We start from the raw sequence: 24,195 nt of genomic DNA on the forward strand, positions 1-24,195 counted from the left end.
GTAAAACCATTGTCTATTTCCAGGGAACTGTATGGTAGAGGAAGATGATTCAGGCCTTGCCTGGGATGTGATTTGTTTCACATTCCTTCTGTTACAGATGAGGATTTATAACAGTCATTACTTCAGACATGTTGTAATTACATGTCAGGCACAACACAACCTAGCATCAAGGTAGGTATCTACAGTAATTACATGTCAGGCAGTACTCAACCCGGCATCCAGGTAGGTATCTACAGTAATTACATGTCGGGCACAGCACAACCAGGCATCAAGGTAGGTAACAAGTTCACTAAATTATCTATCTCCCTATGAGAAATTTCAGAACAGTTGGTATTATTGGAATGTATGTGACATCCTATATGTATATATGCTTGGAACATGAATTTTCAAAATTGTTCTGTTGAAAGTGATATATTCGCAGTTAGGATGTGATTGTTTGAACAAAGTAGGAGCTATTAAGAATACTTGGTATTGTGATAATGTGTATATATATTTCCATTATGATAGTATTTGCTAAGTAATTAGGATCCTGGCTTTACTGATCACTTAATTTACAGAGGAGCTAAGCTTATCACATTGAAAGACTCTGCCTGTTCTGTATTGTACATATTGTTTACAGAGGAGCAGAGTTAATTAACCAATCCTTGGTGGAGAATGTAAAGAAACAGAAGGAAGAGGAACAATTGGTTCTGCATAACATAAAGAAAAAGATGGAGTCAATTAAGGAGAAACAAAGACATGTCAAAAAAGACTTTATTGTTCCTGATGAACATTTCCAAAGTGAGTACTTTACAGACTTTACTGTTCCTGACGAACATTTCCAAAGTGAGTATTTTACAGACTTTATTGTACCTGATGAACATTTCCAAAGTGAGAATTTTACAGACTTTATTGTACCTGATGAACATTTCCAAAGTGAGTATTTTACAAAATTTCAGCAAAAGGAAAAATACCTACCTTTCCCTTTGAGTATAATCTAATCTCTACATACACATACTAAAGTTGTTATTTATCTACATGAAAATTTTAAAATTCAGCTATCAGATCAGGTGACTATTACCTCTTTGATGACACCAGTGACCATGAGGAGGAGGTTGAGGTCAAGGACAGTATTGCCCTTGGTCGAGATGAAGAAGGAGATGAAACACCAAATCCTCTCCAGGTACTTAGAACACATATTCTAGACAGTGCTAAACTATGTTATTCATGAATGCTGTAAATTTTAAGGACTGGACTTGAATTAAAATTTTACCCACTTTAAATTTTAATTAATAGTTCTATTGAATACAGAATTGACTTGAATTACAAGTTTTGTCCTATATATTGACCTGTGCAGCCCAACATAATCCTGTAAAGATGTTTGTCTTAACGGTGTTCTTTTCATGGAAGACCAAAATTGGTTTGAAGCAGTTGAATATGTTAGTTCAGGGCTAGTCTTTATCTGGCCATGTTCTTGTTTTTGTCAAAAGTCCTATGAAACTGGAAGTTTTCACATGGAAATGAAAGTGTGATGACCATCATGATAGATTTTATCTATTTATATCAATACTTTCACTATGTTATAGAAACAATGGTATTCCACTCTCACCTTTTACAGATATGTATGATTAAACTGATTTTTTCCATCATAATTTAATGAATCACAAAAGTGTGAGTATAACTTATAGAAACAATATTCTTAGTCTGGTAGAAGAATCTAATACAATGATATATGTTCTATTTCATTTTTAGCTTATTTCAACAGCAATACATTCTGGTCCAGATGCTGCTATTGAACAAGCCGAGGAGGCTGAAAAGGTGAGTCAGTCTGGAAATATAACACTTTTTGTTGAAGTAATTTTTTCTTTGTTTGGGGAAATTTTGTGTGTGTTATTTAAGCCTTATTGTTGCAATTTGAATATCATAGTTTCCAACCATATGAATAAGTTAGTATATGAGTCAAAATCTTGATTTGACGAACTGTTGAAAACCATGAAAAATTGTCTAATATCTAATATCAAGTATTAAGAATGAGGAATGAGAGTTACAGTGCTTCATTAAAGTGTAATAGATCGATAATCTATGAATAAGAAGGAATTATGGGAGTTTTTTTGCATACAAACTTTTTTTCTGTGGTAGATCAAATTTTCATGAAACTTGATATACTGATTGTCATTGTATGCACATTAGGAAAATGTCCAAGTGTAAGCACATATCTTTTACATACTTAAAACAATTTAAGTGATATTTCAAATTGTTACATTGTCGTTGTGCATAAATATGTTTCTTAATGTTGTATTGAATTACTATTATATTTCAGGACAAAGAAGAATCTAGCCAGCAAGAGGAGAAAGAAGATAAAAAAGAGAGTGAAGAAGATGCAGGTTAGTAAGGCAGTCTGGATTAGACAACTTTCTGGTCTATTCATTGATCTTTCTTACTGTGTCCAAAAAGTAGTGGAAAAATAGGTCCTTTTGATATAACATATGGTAGAAATATACCTTGAGAGTTATCTAAATCAACCAGAAGCATACCTAGATTTGTATTGAAGGAGGTACCAATCCATTTAAAAGTGTTATAATAGAAATCGGTTAGACATTATTCTCAATTGTGTGGATATCTACAGCATTTTCATGTTGAGAAACCATTTGAACTTGGTTATAACCCCCAGTGATAGGAAAAGATCAAGTATTTTTTTGAAGTTTTTACCCAAGTTGAGTTAGCCCAAAGAAAAAGTATTATGTATCTTTGGTGTGCTTTTTTGCAATGTTTAGGAGTGATGATAGAAGTAAGAATATATGAATGTTTTATGTATTTACAGATATTATAGACAAGACAGGCACTATACTGAAATTAATACAGACACTCTTACAGAGTCTTTGTGATTCTGTTATAGAGACATGTAATGCTATTTCTAAAAACTACAGAATGGTGGCTGATGAACTGGAAGAAGAGATTAAACATGCCAGACATAAAATCAGGGTACAATTAGTTCATGTACTACAATGTTTACATTTATATGACAAATAATCTTGTCATTACCTTGTTTTGGTTTTATAAGTAGTGTTCATCACTTTTTTATTTGAAATTTCTGTTGTTGAAATCTTTCTAAACGAAAGACTGATTTGTATTTAGTTCACTACTTTGGGTACATCAAAGTAATGTATAGCAGAATTATTATGTGTTATTACCCACCTTATTATAATTTAGAAATAGTTATGTGTCATTGTTTAATCACATATAAGTTTTTAGGTTTTTTTATGTAAAAGTTGTAATCTTCACTCTATAAATAAACACTTCCAATGCATTTGAATGGTAGTTAGGACCCATTCTCATGAACTGACAATAGTGACAAGACTCACGAACCATAGAATATTTAACACATTTTTGAATTGCACACTATTATATAAAACGTATGCAGTATGCCATGATGTAGTAATGTTATTCCTTAACAAGTGACATTACATAAATCAAGCAAGGGATACCAATGTTCATATCTACGCAGAACTCTTTTATATAATACAAAGGACATCTTCTCTTTGATAACTTAGAAAATGTTAGCTTGTTTTAAATAATTTCAGTCTGGTCAACAAAATCTGGAAATGGAAGAAAAGAAATTGGAGCCTGATAATGAAGAAGTAGCTGAAGATGGACAACCAACGTAAGGCTCCTGATTACTTGTTGGTTATAATTAATTTCTAAAAATGTATTCAAACTTCTGCCAATTTTAGATTATTTTATGGTAAAATTCTTATTTCAAGATTTATGATGATAAAAAGGAAACTCAGTTTAATGTAATGAGAAGAGTTTTGATGAATTTTGATTTGTTACAGAAGCACAGATCTAGTTGAAATACAGATATCTCCTGTAGATGATGGAGCAAAGGGAACACCAAGGTATTTATTTAGATCCTCAACATTTAGAGCTTGATTAATTGAAATAAAATTGTACTTCTATTTTCAAAAAAACTTATAAACAAACTGTAAGTTAGTTATAAATGATTTTTTACATGTTTCCTGTGTATTTTTCTATTGACTTTGATTTGGATGTTAAGTTAACAACAGAGGGACTTATTTCATTTGCAAAGGATAATTATTGATCCAATGTTCTGATTCTTAAATATATGAATTCTGTCATAATGGATGTAAACTTACCATACTAGTGGCCCATTTAATGTATTTCAGTAAGGACAGTACAGATGGAGAGAAACAACAGAAGTTTGAGAAGAGCAAGTCTCGTGTCTACCTGCTGTTAGAGGCTCTCTACTACCTCCTCATCTCACGTACAGAACTGATCTGTTACTTCCTCATGATACTGAACCAGATAATATATGCCAGCTTGTTGTCCCTTCCTCTACCTCTAATGGTCTTCCTCTGGGGAATGTTGTCTGTACCAAGACCTTCAAAGAGCTTCTGGATCACTGCTATTACATATACTGAGGTATGAGTCATGCAACAACAGAAAAATAATGATAGGATAATTGATTGGAAAGAGTGAATAACCAAAATATGATCATGAGTTAAATCTTCTTGGCACAAGTTGTTGTATTTAGTTATTCACAATAACCAATTGATTATCCTATTTTTTTATATAGATTTCCTGCCTTATTTATTGCTATTTTCGACATAAAATTCAAATTTTGTGAAATGTGTATATACATGTAGTGATGTTTTGTGACGTTTTGGCAGTAGAAAGTACAAGAGTGAAATTGCCAAATTTATTCACAGTATGAATTATTGAAATTTTTACACTGTAAATATTCAGTAAATCACTGCTATCTATATCATACTGTCAAAGTAGTTCAATTCATGGATACCAATTTTTGTGGATTAGGGAAGGTACAAAAGTGCATGGATTCTTGAATTTGTGGTTTTGGGGATTTCAGTATACACATGAATTTGAATCTATTGTTCGTGTCTGGTATGTCTTAGTTTAAGGCAGTTGTAATGAAATCACTACCATTAAGTCCTACGTGTAACTTCATATGTATACATATCACTGTACTTCCTGCTTGTATAAACCACGGTGAATACTGACTGTACATCTTGCTGGTATATATCACGGTGAATACTGACTGTACTTCTTGCTGGTATATATCACGGTGAATACTGACTGTACTTCTTGCTGGTATATATCACGGTGAATACTGACTGTACTTCTTGCTGGTATATATCACGGTGAATACTGACTGTACTTCTTCCTTGTATAAACCACGGTGAATACTGACTACATCTTGCTGATATATATCATGGTGAATACTGACTGTACTTCTTGCTGATATATATCACTGTGAATACTGACTGTACTTCTTGCTGGTATATATCATGGTGAATACTGACTGTACTTCTTGCTGATATAAACCACGGTGAATACTGATTGTACATCTTGCTGATATATATCACGGTGAATACTGACTGTACTTCTTGCTGGTATATATCACTGTGAATACTGACTGGACTTCTTGCTGATATATATCACGGTGAATACTGACTGTACTTCTTGCTGGTATATATCACTGTGAATACTGACTGTACATCTTGCTGATATATATCACGGTGAATACTGACTGTACTTCTTCCTTGTATAAACCACGGTGAATACTGACTACATCTTGCTGATATATATCACGGTGAATACTGACTGTACTTCTTGCTAATATATATCACTGTGAATACTGACTGTACTTCTTGCTGGTATATATCATGGTGAATACTGACTGTACTTCTTGCTGATATAAACCACGGTGAATACTGATTGTACATCTTGCTGATATATATCACGGTGAATACTGACTGTACTTCTTGCTGATATATATCATGGTGAATACTGACTGTACTTCTTGCTGGTATATATCACTGTGAATACTGACTGGACTTCTTGCTGATATATATCATGGTGAATACTGACTGTACTTCTTGCTGTTTTCAGGCCATTATTGTAGTAAAGTACTTGTTCCAGTTTGGATTTTTCCCATGGAATTATGACATGACAGATTTAGATCCATTCTGGCCCCCAAGGATCATTGGTATAGAGAGGAAAGATGGATATGCTACTGCTGATCTTATACTTCTACTTGCTCTATTCATCCATAGATCTATATTGAAGGTATGTAAGTTGATATGTATTGGCTGAAACATTTAATGCTTCGGTTAGGTCATACCATTTATTACATATCCTGGAATATTTGTTCACAACCAAAATCTGTTTCATTTTGATTTTATATGACTATCACCAGTTATAATAAATCTATAGATCCTTTTAATTTAATAAAATTGATTAATAACTGTTATCCATGACATTTCATAGTAAGATAACAAATCAAAATTGACTGTAAAGAATTATAGGAGACCATTAAAGAAGTGTCAAAATAACAAAAATCACAACTTTCAAGTTTTTAGGTGATGAAGTAGGACACATTGGTATAATTTAGGGAAGATTTCTACCTACAGAGCTATTTAAATAACTAATTATTATTTGATAAGATTTTTTGCAACTGACATTTTATGTTTTGTTCTCAGAGATATGGTTTATGGAAGGATGCTGAAGATATCACAGCTGATTATGACAAGGCAGAACTAGAGTCTTCATTCTCCAATTCTCCTGCTGCAGAGGTACAAAATATATATAGTGTCCTCATTCTCACGTTCTCCTGCTGCAGAGGTACAAAATATATATAGAGTCTTCAATTTCACATTCTCCTGCTGCAGAGGTACAAAATATATATAGAGTCTTTATTCTCCCATTCCATTGAAATTCATTCATAGTCATGAAGTAAAAAGAAAATCTCATTTTGATACTATAAAAAATGTCTATTCTGAAATTGTCCAAAGTTCTTTGCCTTGTTGTAGAGAAAAGAATTAGCAGCGTCATCTAGTGCACAGAGCACAACCAGTATAGAGGAGTCTTTGGAGGACCCTGAAACAGGGAAGAAGAAGAAAAAGAAAGCTAAATCTTCTAAGTAAGATTTGACAGGGTTTACATGTGTTTAAATGTGAAAGGTTATGAGAACTAATCACTTATTTCCATATATGAAATTGAAATACTGGTAAGAATCCACTACCCTTATTCTATTCATGGTCTACAGACGTAACATTGTCACTGGAAATGCTGATATTTTAAGTATCATAGCAGTAGCCTGAGATAGAAATATCAGGCAGTAAGAACAGTAAGGCACCAACCGAGATAGAAATATCAGGAAGTAAGACTAATAAGGTACCTATCGAGATAGAAATATCTGTCAGGAAGACCATTAAGGTCTACACTCTTCTGTCATACTGATTAACCTAATCATAATTTAATTCTTTGTTTTTAATTGAGCAAATGTTTCTTTCTTCAAAGTTGAGGAGTATTAAAAAAAAAAAATTGAAAACAAGAAAAATAACTTGTGATTTCAGATTAAGTATGGTAGTTAATCCATTCAAGGAGTTCTATAGCCAAGTAACCAACCCTGATTACAATGCCACAACTGATGTATATGCGTCTATGTTCTTCTGTGACTTTATCAACTTCTTTATTGTGGTCTTTGGATATACAGCATTTGGTCCTCAGGTAAATAATGGTGTCTTCTTTCTATTTATATACTGGTATATGAAAAAGTTCTAGTTTAATTTCTATCTATTACTATACATTTTTAATTACTTTTAATTTCGTAATTTTTCAACTTGCCAAAAAGGTCTTAACATGTAAATATAGGTGAAGTGATAACAATCATTTTTTGAATTAATTAATTGTGATTGTAACTTCTTTAAATGTTTATTATGTGATTACGCTGCAGGACAATCTACTGACATAACAGCTAACAATTTGATGAAAGTCCCCCATTCTATACTTAAATAACTCCTACTACTGTGTGTGCTCACAACCCTGTATGCTATTTTCAACAAATAACTATCTGGGGGAGAATGTTGGGTTACCTCTGTTGGTGCTCACCACTCCTTATGCCTTTTTTAACAAATAATCATGATAGGAGAATGTTAGGTTACTACCATGTGTACTTACAACACCTTATGCTATGTTCAACAAAGAAAGATGAAAAACCTACATTATGTAATAATATAATTTGTTTTATTCTAAGAATCCATTATCAAATGGTTATATCAAAATGAAAAGATAAAATACTTCTAATCTCCTCTGCAGAAAACTGCTTTCTGATTTCTTAAGGATCACTTCACTAGCTTACAGGGTCTTCTTTAAAAGATATGAAAAATATCTCAGGGCATGAACACTACTCATTACTACTGTTATGAAGCTGCTTCTTGTATACTGTGCTAATTGCATAAAGGGGTTGGGTTGACACACTGAGTGTGGTAGAAGTGTAAAAACTTTGAAATAGTAAATATACCCTCTGTGCAGGAGATTGAAAGACTTCAAGCACTAATGACACATCATCAACCTGCCAATTCTGATACCCATGAATCAAGGTACTTTTACAGTAATTCTCATGTTCATATTATTAATCTTTTTTTTAGCAATCAGTAGGAAGTGGTGATGTATCATCATATATACAGGAAGATAAGGTTAGTATGTCCAATCTAATGCACATTGATGTCATTTACAGATTTAATTTAATTCTGCATATTTAAGCCACAGAGGAAAGTACATTTGAAGTCATCATTGTTCTAAATATTTATGATAGAGTAATCATGGTTATAGCGGTAATCAGAAGAATGTAATCCAGGGACAAAGACCAGACATGGAAAACAGACATGTACAACAAAGAACATAAAGTAACTAAAATCATACATACAAAGTAACAAAAGCAAATGAGCAACTCGGACTCCACTAAAAACTGGGAGCATGGACCAGGTGCACCGGTAGAGTAAGTGTCCTCTGCTTTTCTAGAAACACCCACTGATATTTATTTTCATGTACCAGTCCATGATGACAGATTTAGGCAAAAAAAGTTGATGATTATATTGAAGCTGTGAATGATCCAATCTTCCCTGTGTATAAATATATTTTGATAATTAACATGTGAAATAAATTCTGTAGTTTTAGCCTTGGACTTTCTCTCACCAAAACTTCACAATACATTTCTCTTGTGACATTAACATCATTTGACATCACTGTTCATTTGGAATAACAACTTGCTGATCACAAAATTTAAAGTGTATTTGAAAATAGCAATAGACTTAATCTTTATAATTAATAGGATAATCAAGCAGTTAATAGGATAATCAGTCTGTTATCTTGAAAAACCAAATTATAATTACTTGTGCCGAAAATGTTTTGATATCAGTTCATGCACAGAACCAGTTCCATGCACTTGTTAAATCTGGGCATTATTCACCACTTGTGATCACACTTTGGTTATTTATTCTTTTGAATCAATTATCCTAAGATTCATTATAAACTGACATATCTTGTTAAATGTACATTACAAACTGACATATCTTGGTAAACATACATTATAAACTGACATATCTCGGTAAACATACATTATAAACTGACATATCTCGGTAAACATATATTATAAACTGACATCTCGTTAAACATACATTATAAACTGACATATCTTGTTAAACATTCACTTTAAACTGACATATCTCAGTAAACATATATTATAAACTGACATATCTCGTTTAATGTACATTATAAACTGACATATCTTGGTAAACATACATTATAAACGGACATATCTCGGTAAACATATATTATAAACTGACATCTTGTTAAACATACATTATAAACTGACATATCTTGTTAAACATTCATTTTAAACTGACATATCTCAGTAAACATACATTATAAACTGACATATCTCGGTAAACATACATTATAAACTGACATATCTTGTTAAACAGGTTCCTGTTCCTTTCCTCATCATGTTGGTTGTCCAGTTTATCCTGATCATCATAGACCGGGCCTTGTACCTGAGGAAGAATGTCCTTGGAAAGTTTATCTTCCAGATCCTACTGGTTATAGTACTTCATGTCTGGATGTTCTTTGTATTACCTTATGTTACTGGAAGGTAAAGCAGACCTATACACTTGCACATACACATGGTGTTTTTCATTTTCCTTTTTTTTTTCAGTTAGAGCAGCCTTAAACAGGTACACACAGAATTATATTATGTTTTCAGATCACCTTATGTTTATGAAAGATAGAGCAGCCCTCTACTTGCACACTGGACTCTTTATATAGTTTACTGGACAGTAGAAACCCTGATGTATTTACTATTTGCTTCTATTAGTGAAAATACTATGAATATTGAAATATCAGGAACAGTTCTTGGTTCCAAACTTGTTACTCCTGCTTTAACATCTATTGATATCTGATAGATTGTACATCTGTAACAATACTTTGATATCTGATAGATTGTACATCTGTAACAATACTTTGATATCTGATAGATTGTACATCTGTAACAATACTTTGATATCTGATAGATTGTACATCTGTAACAATACTTTGATATCTGATAGATTGTACATCTGTAACAATACTTTGATATCTGATAGATTGTACATCTGTAACAATACTTTGATATCTGATAGATTGTACATCTGTAACTTTGGGTCATCAACATTTACTGCAAACTTAAAATTTACTGTACAGAAGTTGTGGTCCTTTTCCACTTCTTCTTCTAAAATTTGGAATTGTGGGATATTTGTGATCACCAGAATATCTCTTTCTATCAGATTTAATACTTAGAAAATTTCTTTAAGGAGAAGAATTTATCGAAATGTTTTAAGTCTTTTATGACATATTGCTGTCGTTGACTCACATAAGAATGGTTAGTTATAAGCTTTATTGAATAAATCTGAAATTGTTCTGTATTTTAGGAAGTTTTCAGAAAACCGTCCTGCCCAGCTGTGGTACTTTGTAAAGTGTGTATACTTTGGACTGTCAGCCTATCAGATCCGATCCAGTTATCCCACCAGAATTCTTGGTAACTTCCTGACAAAGAAATACAACTATCTGAACCTCTTCCTTTACAAAGGGTGAGTGTAAACATTTACTAGGCTCTTTAAAATACAGTGTATGTAATTAACTAATTTATAGTCCTTTAATGTCTATAAATTCTGAGTTTTATATAGTTGTTATAATGGTTATTGGTATATAGGTAGTCTAATTAAGGGAAGAAATTTACGTAATTATTTCTTTTTTCATATTTTTTTCCATAAATTTAATAAATTTCATATTAAATTACACTGGCATGGTCATATCATCTGGTCCTTAAAAGCTATGTATAACCTACATCTTTGTTTTGGTAGTTTCTTGGCAATCCCATTCTTGTTAGAGTTGAGAGTTTTGATGGATTGGATCTGGACAGACACAACCATGGCTATTGGTAGCTGGTTACAGATGGAAGATATTTATGCTAATGTTTACCAACTGAAATGTTGGAGGGAAATAGAAATGGTTAGTTTGTATGATTAATAAAACATTTTTCTACTGCTTTAATAAATAATATGTCTGCTATTAAACAATATGTACAAATATTGTTCATGTGAAATTCACACATGAAATTTATGTGAACTTCAGATAAAATTCTCTTGACATGAAATTTGTATAAATTGTTCACATGTGTTTCACTTCAAGGCTAAGTCAGATGAACTCTGTCACAATGTTTTTGGCTTAATTCAGATGAAAATCATGTGAACATCATGTAAAATCAGGTTAATTACTTTTTCCTGTATAATACAGATTATTTCCATTTCATATAGAAATAACATTATTTATTTGAAGTTCTTTAGGATTATTTACTGATAATGATAATTAAGTATAGGTTTTTATAGACCTACAGTATGCCTCTGCTTGTTTTGATAAAAATTATATTTATTGTTTATAGAACTACCCTACACCAAGAGGTATAAAGAAGAAGTCATTGATAAAGTATGGTGTTGGTGGTTTATTATTGGCTGTAATTATTCTGATTATCTGGTTCCCACTTGTGATATTCTCCTTTGCTAACACAGTATTCAAGGTCAACCCACCAAGAGAGTGTACAGTGACAATGTCAGTAAATGGATTTCAGGTACAGGATATTTCAAGTTCATAATTTTGAGCAACTGGCAAATGTTACTCTTACTGTAGACTAATTATAATCTACTGTGAAACATTAACAATTTCTTTTTCCAATGAGATTTAAAGGAGCTCTTTCCAGTAGCTAGATCGTCAAACAATTCATTCTGTTTTTTTTTGTTTTGTTTCAGCCAATATTTAAAGCAACAGTACAGACTGATGGAATAAGGTCTATATCATCTACTGATTATAGATCACTTAAGGAAACATTTAATGGAAATGCTGTAAGTATTACATTATGAAAACTAGAAACTGGGAAAATTCTTTAGACTTCACTCTCTGAAATCACAAACAGTTTCAAAAGTCTTATGAACAGTCTGCACAATACAATTACAGAATCTGTTTAAACTCCTGACCCATTTGAAAATTTCCTGGTTCTAGATATGCACATAAGGATAGTTCTTGATGCCAGATCTTATTTACTTATTACATGCCTTTTTAATGAACAGAATGCCATAGCCTTCTTAACTTCCTATGAACCAGAAGACATTACAGAGATCCAGTTAAAAGGTCAATCAACATCAGTATGGGGAATCAGCCCTCCTTCAAAACAGGAATTGATCAATCAGTTATTAGGACCTACGAAAGCCAGACTGGAGTTTCATGCTACATTCTTAAGGTGGGAACCATTACTAGGAACCGAAGAAAAGGCCTCCCAATCATTACATACTTTTACTGAAATATTTGATCAGATTAAGAATATAAAAGTGGTTTTAAAATAAATCTTATGTAACAGAAAGCTAATTGACTTTTATTTTATATTTATAAAATTGTCATAAATTTAAAGACTTTTTGTTTTTACTAGTTTTTTTGTTTTTGTTTTTGTTTTTTTTTGGTTAAAAAAAAATGATAGTTACAATTAAATTAAGATTTAACCGCAAGTTCATGGTAAAAATTATGAAACATGCTGGCACAAAATAACCTGATGTAAGTAGTTTTTTTACATATTTTTTCTGAAGAGCCACAAAAACTTGTCAGGAATAAACATTTGCAGCTTTAACTACTCATAGTATTCAAGCAAACTAGATTCTTATTACTGTATGATAAAATATATGAACTGTAATTAATCAAATGGAGATGTACAATATATACATTTACATTCCAGACAACCAACATCAGCAGGTGCTGGGGAAACATTGTCTTACCAAATCATAAGACTTTTAGAAACAAGTGAACAGACACAACTGGCAAATATACTCAATCAGACTGCTGTATCTCCTGAAATGTGAGTTGAACTGTATGGATACTATACTCAATCAGACTGCTATATCTCCTGAAATTTGAGTTGAATTGTATGAATAGTCAATTATTCTGTTGTTATGGAGGACGACATGAACACTTTACTATAGTGAGATACAAAAAATCATTAATGTACAGACATTTAAGCTATCAAGCAGCAGATTTTCTTTGGTTATTATATTTAACTTTCATTGAAGTGGAATAAAATCTTCATTTTCTAACAAAAAACTCTTGTTATTAAGATTTTATTATAATGCACTTAATTTTTTTTTGTTTCAGAAAAATCGCCAAATTGTTTCCTAGGTTCTTGAAGCTTCCAAGTAAAGGTGCTGCTACAAGTGTTAAAAGCCTAAACAATGGTATATTGATATGTAGACTTTTATTCCTTGATAAAATAGTGTTAAGTGTATAAATTTTGGTGTCTTCTTTCATAACTATTTCTGTTATAGGTATCTTTCTATTAATTTACCCTCTCCAAATGGTCATGTGAGCTACTAGGGTACAAATGCCACATATGTGTCATGCATTTACCTAAAACGCATGTAAAACAGGTGTTTCACATGCTTAATATGCATGTTTCTTGCCACACATGGGAAACGTGTACATTTATGTGCTACGCATGTGAAACACACGTGTCAAGCATGTGCACATATGTGACATTGTTACAGAGTAAACTTTAAACTTTTCTTCATAGAACATAGGGTAAAACTGCTTACTTCAAAGTATATCTGAAAAAGTAAAGATGACCTTCCATCTTCAGCCGGAAGAGCTTTACTATTATCTTTTTTTAAGTTCGAAGTTGCAAGATAACTCCTTATTATGGTTGTTGCCCTTGACAGGCGAAAAATGACATTTTGCAGTTTTTAACCAATATCTTGTAAGGTATAATAGATAGAATTAATTAAATGACCTTTATGATAAGTCCTACTAAAGGTGTAGGACGACATTGTTATAGTTATTGCCCTTGAAAGGCAGAAAATGAACTAGTTGAGCCAGGAAAGATCATGGGAGCCTCTAATTTGATACCCTGTTTTGAGCAAATTGTTTCATGTTGTTTTCAGTCAACTTTCTATTGGATGAGTCCAATAAAAAAATTGGCAGCTTAAGAGATTCTTCAAGTTTTGATGTGCTTTTGAATTTGGGTATATTTATTTTTAATCTATTTTATAGATGTAGGTTTAAGTACTGTAAAGATGAAACTAGAAGGTCAAAGTGACATGGAATGGTGGGAAATCAATGAGATAATAAAGGGTACAATATTCAGTCCTAGTGAATCAGGGACAGATGCTGAGAAAGATCATCTAACTCTCATCACATTTAATGACAGAGTGGCACCATCTGGATTAAGTTTTCTTTCCAACTATGGGTAAGATTTGTCAAAAACATATATATATATATATATATATATATATATGTGGTACTGTAACATAAAAACATTTATTTATCATAAAGCACACATTATTCAACATTCAACTTGCTGCTGATGAAAGGTTATTCCATAAAACATGTGTACAGCATATCGAAATTTGCAGTGTATATGATTGATATTTTTGTATTTTAGTTACAACTTTCTACTTTCTGAAATCATTTTATAGACATCAATAAAATAATATTAAAAAAACTAGCAGTTTTATGGTGTACACAGTTACAATTCACTAAGTTTGACATAAGTTAAAACAACATTAAGGATTTTGAAATAATAATAAGAAGAAGTAAACAAGTATTGGAATTTCCTCTTAGTAAAACTTAATTACAAACATAAAATATAATATAAACTTCCAACCACACATTAATATGCCATTGTATGTTTCTGACCAGAAATGACAGGCTTCATTTTGATGTCTATACATAGTCTAGCCGTTTATATTCACTGGTGTATATATATGTATTGTATAATCAACCTCAGCTTTTGTATATCATATATAGAATGCTGGCTGTTTTAATGTATCTTTGTGCTTATTACTGTTGTTTACACTATATATGCACTATGCTTTTATTATTCTTATGAGGTCTAATGACAAACACATGGTCAGTGATTAGTTGTGATAACAGTGATAGTTATTGACAGTTTTCTAATGACATTTAGTTATTCATCAACTGTGTCTGTTTTAAAATATTTCAGATTTGAATTTAGATACTTTCTGATAGGATGTAGAAAATGTGCCACCACCACTAGGCCAATTTCTGCATTATCCTACAAATGATCTATTATTTTTTTGATTTATCAAAATGAAGTTGTTTTTTTCTCTTAAAAATTTATAGATTAATTGCTTCTATGATATTATTACCAGATTTTATTACTGTATAACTGTATGTTGTATAACATGTGTTTGTCATATGTTGTTCATAGTACAGCTTGCACTTGTTGTAGATGTATATGCCCATTTCTTATGCACTAATATATTTTCAATTGTAAAATCTAAAGCTTTTATATTATCTTTGAAAAACATTTCATCACCCAGTGGAAGCAAGGTTTTGAAGGTGTAATTTTGGGAAAATAGAAAGATTTTAAAATTTTAACACAGTGTTCCTTGCCACAAAAGGAATGTCTGGGATTGTGGTCCCAATTGTTCACAGCTTAGGGGCCAAAAAGAAAGGTGTGGAATTGTGGTCCCAATGGTTCACTGCTTACGGGCCAAAAAGAAAGGTCTGGGATTGTGGTCCCAATGGTTCATCGCTTAGGGGCCAAAAAGAAAGGTCTGGGATTGTGGTCCCAATAGTTCACTGCTTAGGGGCCAAAAAGAAAGGTCTGGGATTGTGGTCCCAATGGTTCACTGCTTAGAGGCCAAAAAGAAAGGTCTGGGATTGTTGTCCCAATGGTTCACTGCTTAGGGGCCAAAAAGAAACAAAAGAAGTAGTTTAAAAAATCAAAAATCAAAAATTGCTTGAATTTTTTTTTACTTGTTTAAAGTCTTGGGTTCTTTGATTTGATGAATAAAATTGGTCTGTAGATTTTTAGCTCACCTGGCCAAAGGCCATGTGAGCTATTGCCATCACTTGGCATCCGTTGTTGTCGTTAACAATTATATCAAAAAAAGATCTTGTGATAAGTCCTACCAAAGACGTCTTGAGTCAAAATTGTTGGACAACTTCTTGTTTAATTTATTGCCTTTGACAGGCAAAATTCAACAAGGTGAGCAATACAGGCCCCTGGTAACCTCTTGTTTGTTTTGGACTGTGATTTAAATTGAGTCCTTATTATTGTCCAAAATTGAGCTTTGTTTGATTTCTACAAAACTTCATATAATGCTGAATTTACCGGTAACCAAGTATTAAGATTTGGTGTTGTTGCCCATAATCAGTTAATGTTACATTCCTTCTGTCACAGAAGCCTATCAACACTTGAACCACAAACATAAATCAGAGATGTATAATAGCTTTCAGAGGACTGTTTTGTGCTTGCATGCATTTGTGATATTTTTCTTTTATTGTTATATCTTAATCGTTATGATGCATATAAGCATGATGATATATGGATGAGTATGATAATTTTGCATGCAGTAAATGATGTTAGGAAGGTATCTTGTGGATTTCTTGTCATGTGTGCCACAAAACTTGAGAACTATTTGTGACATCTTAAAGTTTTATCCAAATTCAGCCCTTAAAATAGACTTTGTTTATTGAACTGTAGTCCCTCTCTGAAATGGTTCCCCTGACCGATGGTCGCTTGTCTGATACAACATTTCAATTGTATTAATGACATATAGTGCAAATTGACCCCTTATAAATGTCCTCCCCCTAAACAAACCAGTGGCCACAACTTTGATGTGGGGATTTTTGATTCGTCGAAAAAATGGCCACTGTTACTAATATAGAACATAGGGGTCAGACAGTAGTTTTTTGCATATGTCTCCAAAACTGTTATGTTAGCCAAATTTTGACATGGGTAAAAGTGTTCAGCGTGATGAGATCTATCTGTGGTCAAATTTTCGTTTTAATCCATTTAGCCATGTTGGATTTATTTCCCTTTTTCAACGATTTTTGCTCTTTTTAGTGTTGAATAAGATTTAATGAAACTTTCTCAGAATTTATTTTCATTCTGAACCTTCTATTTTAGATTTTGATCGAAATAAATTTGGAGGTTAAAAGGTACATGTTACCAAAATGGAGAGGTTGGAGGTATCAAGTTACTGAGTTTTGCTCACAGTTTTTTTTAGTTTAGACATGGATTAGAGTTACCATGGAATTTATGAATTCTCTTAATTTATTTTTTTTTAAGTTTTGTGGCACTATGACCTGAATTTTTTTATCAGCTATTTATTTATAATTTAGTTTTAACTTTACATGAAACTGATAAACAGATGAGGCTAGAGCATTATTATCAGTGAATGATGAATCCTTATATATTAGTTCTTGGTAACATTTGTGCACTAAAATTGTCTTTATACTGCAACACAAAATAATAAAAAGATGCTTTATGAAATAGAGGAACAACAATTTGGGCATGAAACAGGTGATATCCTGGTACCTTCAAAATAATGTAGCATTTCAGATCTTGTATACTGTTATTACTTGTAGATATATTTTTGTTGCAGTATTTATATATATATATATAATCAATGCACTGCTTTTATCTTGTATTTATACATGTATATGAAAAACATTATTATCTTTATATCAAATAGTTATCTATAGTAAACACTTTATTTTCAAATGGAAGCTAAACTACTGATAATCCCAGATTGTACTGTACAACATGTTAATCCATAGATGTAAACAATTCCAATTGAAGATAATAATGTGTTTCAATAAAAGATTCTGCCATGCTTAAGTTATTGCACTCATTTTTTTCAAGTGTATATCAATGTATATTGCATGTAGCTTATGGGCTTTACCACTGTTGTTATTAATGTATGCATGCATTTAATGTTAAGCATTTTATGTAACACAGAAAAAAAAATGATTTTGCATAATTTAACTGTATGGATCTCTATGATATAGTATCACATGAGATGATATAGTATCACATGAGAGAATTGATTGGGGAGAAGTATGACCCTTACTCTGTTGGGAATTAGGGGCAAAAGTAAAAATAAAAACTTTTTTTGTTTCCATACAATAACTTTAGTAATAGTGTATGAATCTCTAGGAAAGTACCACAAAGGAGGATTGATTATGGCAGCCATGACCCTAACCTGTTGGGAATGGGGATAAAAAGGGAAAAATAAACAGGTTTTTTTTTTCAGACAATAACATGAGTGGAAGTGTATAGATTTCCATGTAACTGCACTGAAGTGTTCCATGTCACAAAGTAAGGTTTGGACTAAAATTGATAAAGAAGTTGAAATTCAAATCCTTTTGAAATTTTAAGACCTACTTATAAAACAAAAAGTGATGATATAGTACATGGAAGGATAAATTAAGAAATTGTTGCTTGCATTTAATCTTTGATATTGGGTCTTAACAGGGTATTATCAGAATTTTATGGTGTGTCAAACATTTGATTACAATCCAAATTCAGAGCTGTATCAAGTTTAAATGACATTTCTATACTTTCCCCAACTGTTCAGGTTTTGTCTATGTTATAGTACTCTATTCCTCCCTGCTAAGCATTTTATTACACTTCAAGGGGATTCCAAAATTTTGCAATGCTTTTCTTACTATTTTACAACAATTAACCTTCAAGTCAGTTCTAAAATCTGAATGTAAAGCATTTGTCCTGAGCTGTAGACTTTCTATGCTGTTTCAGGAAACTATGAACAACAGGTCCATGGGATTAGCCAGAGTGAGGACGACTAGTTATTCGTAACATGTCTTACAATCCAATTATTTTTGCCTTTCAGTATCATAGGGCTGTATATTTCCTTCATCTTGTTGATTGGCCGAATCTTACGACTGAGCACATCAGGATTGATCGAGAGGATAACATACAACGAGTTACCATACATAGACAATGTTCTACAACTCTGTTTAGACTTGTACTTGGTTAGAGAGATGGGAGAGTTTAGATTGGAAGAAGATATGTATGCCAAACTAATATTCTTCTACAAGTCAGCAGAAACACGAATCAAATGGACACGATTACCCAACCGACTGATTATAACTGATGCTAAAAAGAATGATTAAAACATTGTACTATTGTACACCATTGTAGATAGTTATTTAATGCTGGCAGCTTATCAAGGAGAATAGATCAAGCTTGGCTTGCTCAGTTCTTATTTAACTTACTTATTTGAGATGATTATGTACTTGTGTTATGCAATGATATGTTTCTAATAAGAACTATTTCAGTTCAGAGAAAACAGCATGACAACCATTTGTTATTGATTCTGCTGTCAGATTATAAAATAATTGAAGAATCTTTGTTAAATTAATTTTGTACAAATATGTCACATCCAGAGTACTTATCTACTTTTTAGATTTATCTTGTAACATAGAATTTTCTATATAATGAACAGGTAGAATTTTATGCAATGTGAGACTTATATGAATGGTTGATACACAAGTAGAACATCAAAATAACAATTTAATTATTATTTAACATGATCAAGTATGAACTACGTGTAGTAAACATCAGTGTAGACGTTAATTGTATATTCTGTATGAAGTATAATATTATTTAAGCGTAACATGAATTACTTTCTAGTACAAATGGCTATACTAGTACATTCTTGCCAAATCATTAGTTTGTAAGTGAAATTCTGGTGAATTTGATTAAAACAGATTTTGAAAATATGTGAGTGGCAAACAATTCTAGAGGGATGGTATCAAGGGGAGATAAACCAATTAACGCTTATACAATTAGAGATTTGGGAGGTTGGGAATGACAGCCCTATTTTGTCTTTTTTTTCAAAATTTCCAATGTTTGACTTACCTCACTACTGGTATATATACAAAGGTTTTTAATATTACCTCCTCTTTTTTATGAATGTTGTCTTGTTTATTTGTATAAATGATTTGAATACATGGTAGTATTTGCACTTACAAACATTTTCACTTCTAAAAAATTTGCCACAATCTAAATTTTGATTGGTGTAAAAAGTTTTTATTTTTATGGATAATGAATGAATTTTATTGACACTAGTTCAATTGCTCAAAATGCTTTGATTTGTTTGTCAATTTTCTTTGCTTTGTTATTTAGATTTTCAGGTTCAGAAAACATTCATTAATAATGTAATTTTAACCTTTTCATTTGATTGTATTGTATAAATATATACATTGTAATGTTTTGTGTATGTTCAGTTAGTGTTCTATTTTTATCTGTGTATTGTAGTGTAGTTATTGGGATTTTAGTAACCTAGCTATGTCATGTGCAATATACATGTTATTTTTACATTTAATGCTTCTTCATAATGTCTCTGGTTGTCAGTTGAACTAGTAATTAATTTGAAATCTCTTGAAAAATTTTAAAGATCTATAAAGTGGCTTGAAATGCTTGACATTAAAGGGAAGTTATTAAATGCGTAATTTTTACATTCATAAATAGTACTGCTACATTAAATTACTTATTTTTAGGGCATAGAGTCAACATGTCAAAAAATGAAACAAAAAGAAATCTCTAGGATGAACAACATTTGTAATGTAATATCATAATTTGCTTATTTTCAGAATTATTGGACTATACATATCTGCAGTTCTTGTCATTGGGAGATTTGTGAGAGTATTTTTCAGTGGAATGTCAGAAGTGATAATGTTCCAGGAATTACCCAATGTAGATTACCTTGTCAGTGTGTGTCTAGATATATACATGGCTAGAGAAAGCCATCAGTTCACCCTGGAAGAAGATTTGTTTGCCAAATTGATATTTATATATAGGTCACCAGATACAATGGTCAAAATTACTAAATTAAAACTAGATTGATATGATCTCATATTATGTTTTCTGATTTCTTAGTTTTGTGAACCACCATTCTTTTAATGATGTAAGCTTTGATGCTTTATCTGTTTAAGACATTTGATTGTTTTACAATATCAATATATTATGATATAGTGCTATTTTAGAAACAGACTTAACATGTAAAATTCATATTATTTCTACAAAAGTTGGAAGATAGTATGGTGATTACCAGTTGGTTGACAGATCTTCCCAGACCACAATCATGTTGGACTATAAAAGATTATTTTTTAGAGTTATGTCCCTTTTACAGTGGAAAAAAATTGCTAAGCATTAAAACTGCAGATTTCAGATTTTATTTTTTAGGTTTTTATTTAGCATGAATATGGTCTGATGCTATTTATTGTGACTGAAGCATTGAGCTTGTGCCATTACATAAATGTAGACGATATAGTGCAATATTGTCATATTTTATCTGTTTCAATTAAGATTTCTTCTTTAAATATACCTCAATTGTTAAAAGCATTTACTTTACATTTCTTTTTATTTATATTAGGGGAAAGTAAAGTCTTGTCTTTATCAGTTTGACTCCATAGTTTGATATTTTGCAGTAATTGTTTTGTCTTAATTAGGACAAAATTAGGTTAAATTAAAAGTGCACTTGATTAGTTTTTAATTGTAAAGTTTGTGTTTTGCCAGTTGTGCCTATTTTATGTTGCAAAGCAACTCTCAGGTTGTGTTATTCGTAGGACATAGTCCATAAAGAAAATTTACTAATTCTAGAAATAAGTTTGAGAAGGATCATTGAGATTTGTAAGGCATTTAATGCGGTAAATTACGAAGAAGAATTCTGTTTTCATGAAGAGTTGCTAATACATGTACCGGTATCCTTTCTATGTCTTGGCTTAATTTGCTTGAGACATCATTGCTTTCTAAAGAAAATGGTGTTTTCAATAGAAAGGATCTCCTGATCAGCACATACTCTTTCCTCATTTACATCATAATTATGTAGTCATTTTTTAAAAATAAAAAACCAAGTTATAAGATTTAAGTTAAACCAGTGAAAAATCATGTCTTCTAAATACCATGATATGGTTGTATTGAATTCAGTATATAACTTACCTGTTTACATTTTTTCATTTTACATACTCATGTATTTATAGGCTCTTTTAATTTGTTATTGCTTATATTGTTTTATTTTGTGTATCAATGCCTTCCATAAAAATAAAGCTATAATGTTGTAGTGATGATTGTACTTAATCATGTTTCAGTAGATATTTACTCAGTATCTAGATGTAATTCAATTTCATTCTAAAACCAGAAAATGTTAGTAAAAACAATATTACATGTTAAAGGTCTAGATGGTGCCAACTTGTTGATAAGAATGTTACTACTGAGGCAATTTTCTCTTGGACCACTACTGAGGCAATTGGCTCTTGGACCTTGTGCCTCACATCTTGGCTTTATGATTATTGACTCATCACAACTATAAACAAGAGACTCCCAGGAGCCTGAATTGCTCACCTGGTTAAAGTTTGTCTTTCAAGGGTAATAGATTTAACAAGGAGATGTCTAACAATTTTGACTCAAGAAGACTTTGGTAGGACTATCATAAAGATCATTTCAGCAAGTTTCTTTCTATTATAGGTTTCAAGATATTGGCTGAAAACTGTAAAGAAAAAAAAAATCATCTTTCAAGGGCAATAATTCTTACAAGGAGTTGCCTGACAACTTTGATCCCTGAAGACATTTGAAGGCTTTATAATAAGGATCAATTCAGCAATTGAAAGAGTTTGGCTAAACCTAACGGTTTTGAGATATATATGCAAAAAACTACTGTCTGACCCCTATGTTCTATTTTTAGTAATGGGAGCCATGTTTTTTGATGGATCAAAAATCCCCACATCAGTTTTATGCAGGATATCACAAGGAACATTCATACCAAGTTTGGTTTCAATTGGTCAAGTAGTGTCAAGAGAAGATTTTTGAAAAAAATAACATTAAAAAAAGTAAAAATTGTAGAATAAGGGCAATAACTCAACAGGTCTCACTAACCACTTCCGGGTCAAATGGCCACCCCCCTATGTAGTACCAAAAACACACTGAACCTAGGCATGTGCATTGTAAGTGCATTATTTGTGTGTATTATGATTAAAAGTAGTCAAAATAAAGCTGAGAATATATACATTAAAATCATATATGTAATTAACCACAAAAGTGTATGAATATTGTTTACATGTGTGAGTAATTTGCCTCCATGCTGTCAGTTAGCAGAACAGGTAAAAATGTGGATTTTCAGTATTATTTATTCAAGTAAATTTTGTGAAGAATTTCTACAATCATCGTACCATTAGCACAATGATTTTGGAAGCCTTTTTTTTTTTCAAGCTTCGCAACAGTATGCAACTTTTAAGATGTCATTTGTCCTGGGAATTCACAGTGAGACTGTGAAAATTACTTTTTTAACATGTGAAGTAATGGAAACATTAGAAAGGGTTAGTGAGACCTTCACGGATTAAAATCAAAATTTGATCAGAGATAGATCTCATCATGCTGAACACTTTTACCTGGTCAGAATTTAGCTAAACCTAACAGTTTTGGAGATGTATTAAAAAATCTACTGTCTTACCCCTATGTTCTATTTTTAGTAATGGCGGCCATGTTTTCGACGAATCAAAAGTCCCCACATCAGTTCTATGCAGGATATCCCAAGAAACATTCATACCAACTTTGGTTTCAGTTGGTCAAGTAGTGTCAGAGGAGAAGATTTTAGAAAGAAATAACATTGAAAATAGCAAAAATCGTTTAAAAAAGGACAATAACTCCAACATGGCTTAACGTATTAAAACCAAAACTTGATCAGAGATAGATCTCATCATGCTGAACACTTTTAACCATGTCAGAATTTAGCTAAACCTAACAATTTTGGAGTCACGTGAAAAACTACTGTCTGACCCCTATGTTCTGTTTTTAGTAATGGTGGCCATATTTTTCGATGAATCAAAAATCCCCACAAAAGTTCTATTCAGGATACCCCAAGGAACATTTATACCAGATTTTGTTCTAATCAGTCAAGTAGTTTCAGAGGCAAAGAGTTTTGTACAATTGTTAACGACAACAAGGGACACCAAGTGATGGCAATAGCTCACATGGCCTTTGCCCAGGTGAGCTGAAAA

General features: G+C 31.8%; 1 protein-coding gene across 9 annotated transcripts in view; it reads left to right on the forward strand.

Annotated features, from left to right (window-relative positions):
- The window catches only part of LOC148615616 (piezo-type mechanosensitive ion channel component 2-like), a 54,624-nt gene extending 32,362 nt beyond the window's left edge, over window positions 1–22,262 (forward strand). For 8 of the 9 annotated variants that reach the window (XM_088582004.1, XM_088582008.1, XM_088582009.1 and 5 more), the window contains 24 exons: window positions 24–171; window positions 620–780; window positions 1,038–1,162; window positions 1,732–1,797; window positions 2,300–2,363; window positions 2,801–2,961; window positions 3,561–3,640; window positions 3,813–3,875; window positions 4,164–4,419; window positions 5,908–6,084; window positions 6,498–6,590; window positions 6,828–6,937; window positions 7,374–7,527; window positions 8,448–8,495; window positions 9,783–9,949; window positions 10,764–10,922; window positions 11,196–11,343; window positions 11,774–11,959; window positions 12,138–12,230; window positions 12,456–12,625; window positions 13,112–13,231; window positions 13,525–13,604; window positions 14,416–14,611; window positions 19,029–22,262. In XM_088582004.1, the coding sequence (XP_088438130.1) occupies window positions 24–171; window positions 620–780; window positions 1,038–1,162; window positions 1,732–1,797; window positions 2,300–2,363; window positions 2,801–2,961; window positions 3,561–3,640; window positions 3,813–3,875; window positions 4,164–4,419; window positions 5,908–6,084; window positions 6,498–6,590; window positions 6,828–6,937; window positions 7,374–7,527; window positions 8,448–8,495; window positions 9,783–9,949; window positions 10,764–10,922; window positions 11,196–11,343; window positions 11,774–11,959; window positions 12,138–12,230; window positions 12,456–12,625; window positions 13,112–13,231; window positions 13,525–13,604; window positions 14,416–14,611; window positions 19,029–19,311 (3,308 nt within the window). In that variant the 3' untranslated portion in view covers window positions 19,312–22,262. The remainder of the gene's footprint in view (window positions 1–23; window positions 172–619; window positions 781–1,037; window positions 1,163–1,731; window positions 1,798–2,299; window positions 2,364–2,800; window positions 2,962–3,560; window positions 3,641–3,812; window positions 3,876–4,163; window positions 4,420–5,907; window positions 6,085–6,497; window positions 6,591–6,827; window positions 6,938–7,373; window positions 7,528–8,447; window positions 8,496–9,782; window positions 9,950–10,763; window positions 10,923–11,195; window positions 11,344–11,773; window positions 11,960–12,137; window positions 12,231–12,455; window positions 12,626–13,111; window positions 13,232–13,524; window positions 13,605–14,415; window positions 14,612–19,028) is intronic. The other variant, XM_088582007.1, reaches the window with a different exon arrangement.
- Window positions 22,263–24,195: the final 1,933 nt, after the last annotated feature.

Source organism: Perna viridis, chromosome 5, assembly GCF_037379345.1.
Source record: "Perna viridis isolate PV_CMFRI_1.1 ecotype Kerala chromosome 5, ASM3737934v1, whole genome shotgun sequence".
In the NCBI taxonomy this organism is placed as follows: Eukaryota; Metazoa; Mollusca; class Bivalvia; order Mytilida; family Mytilidae; genus Perna; species Perna viridis.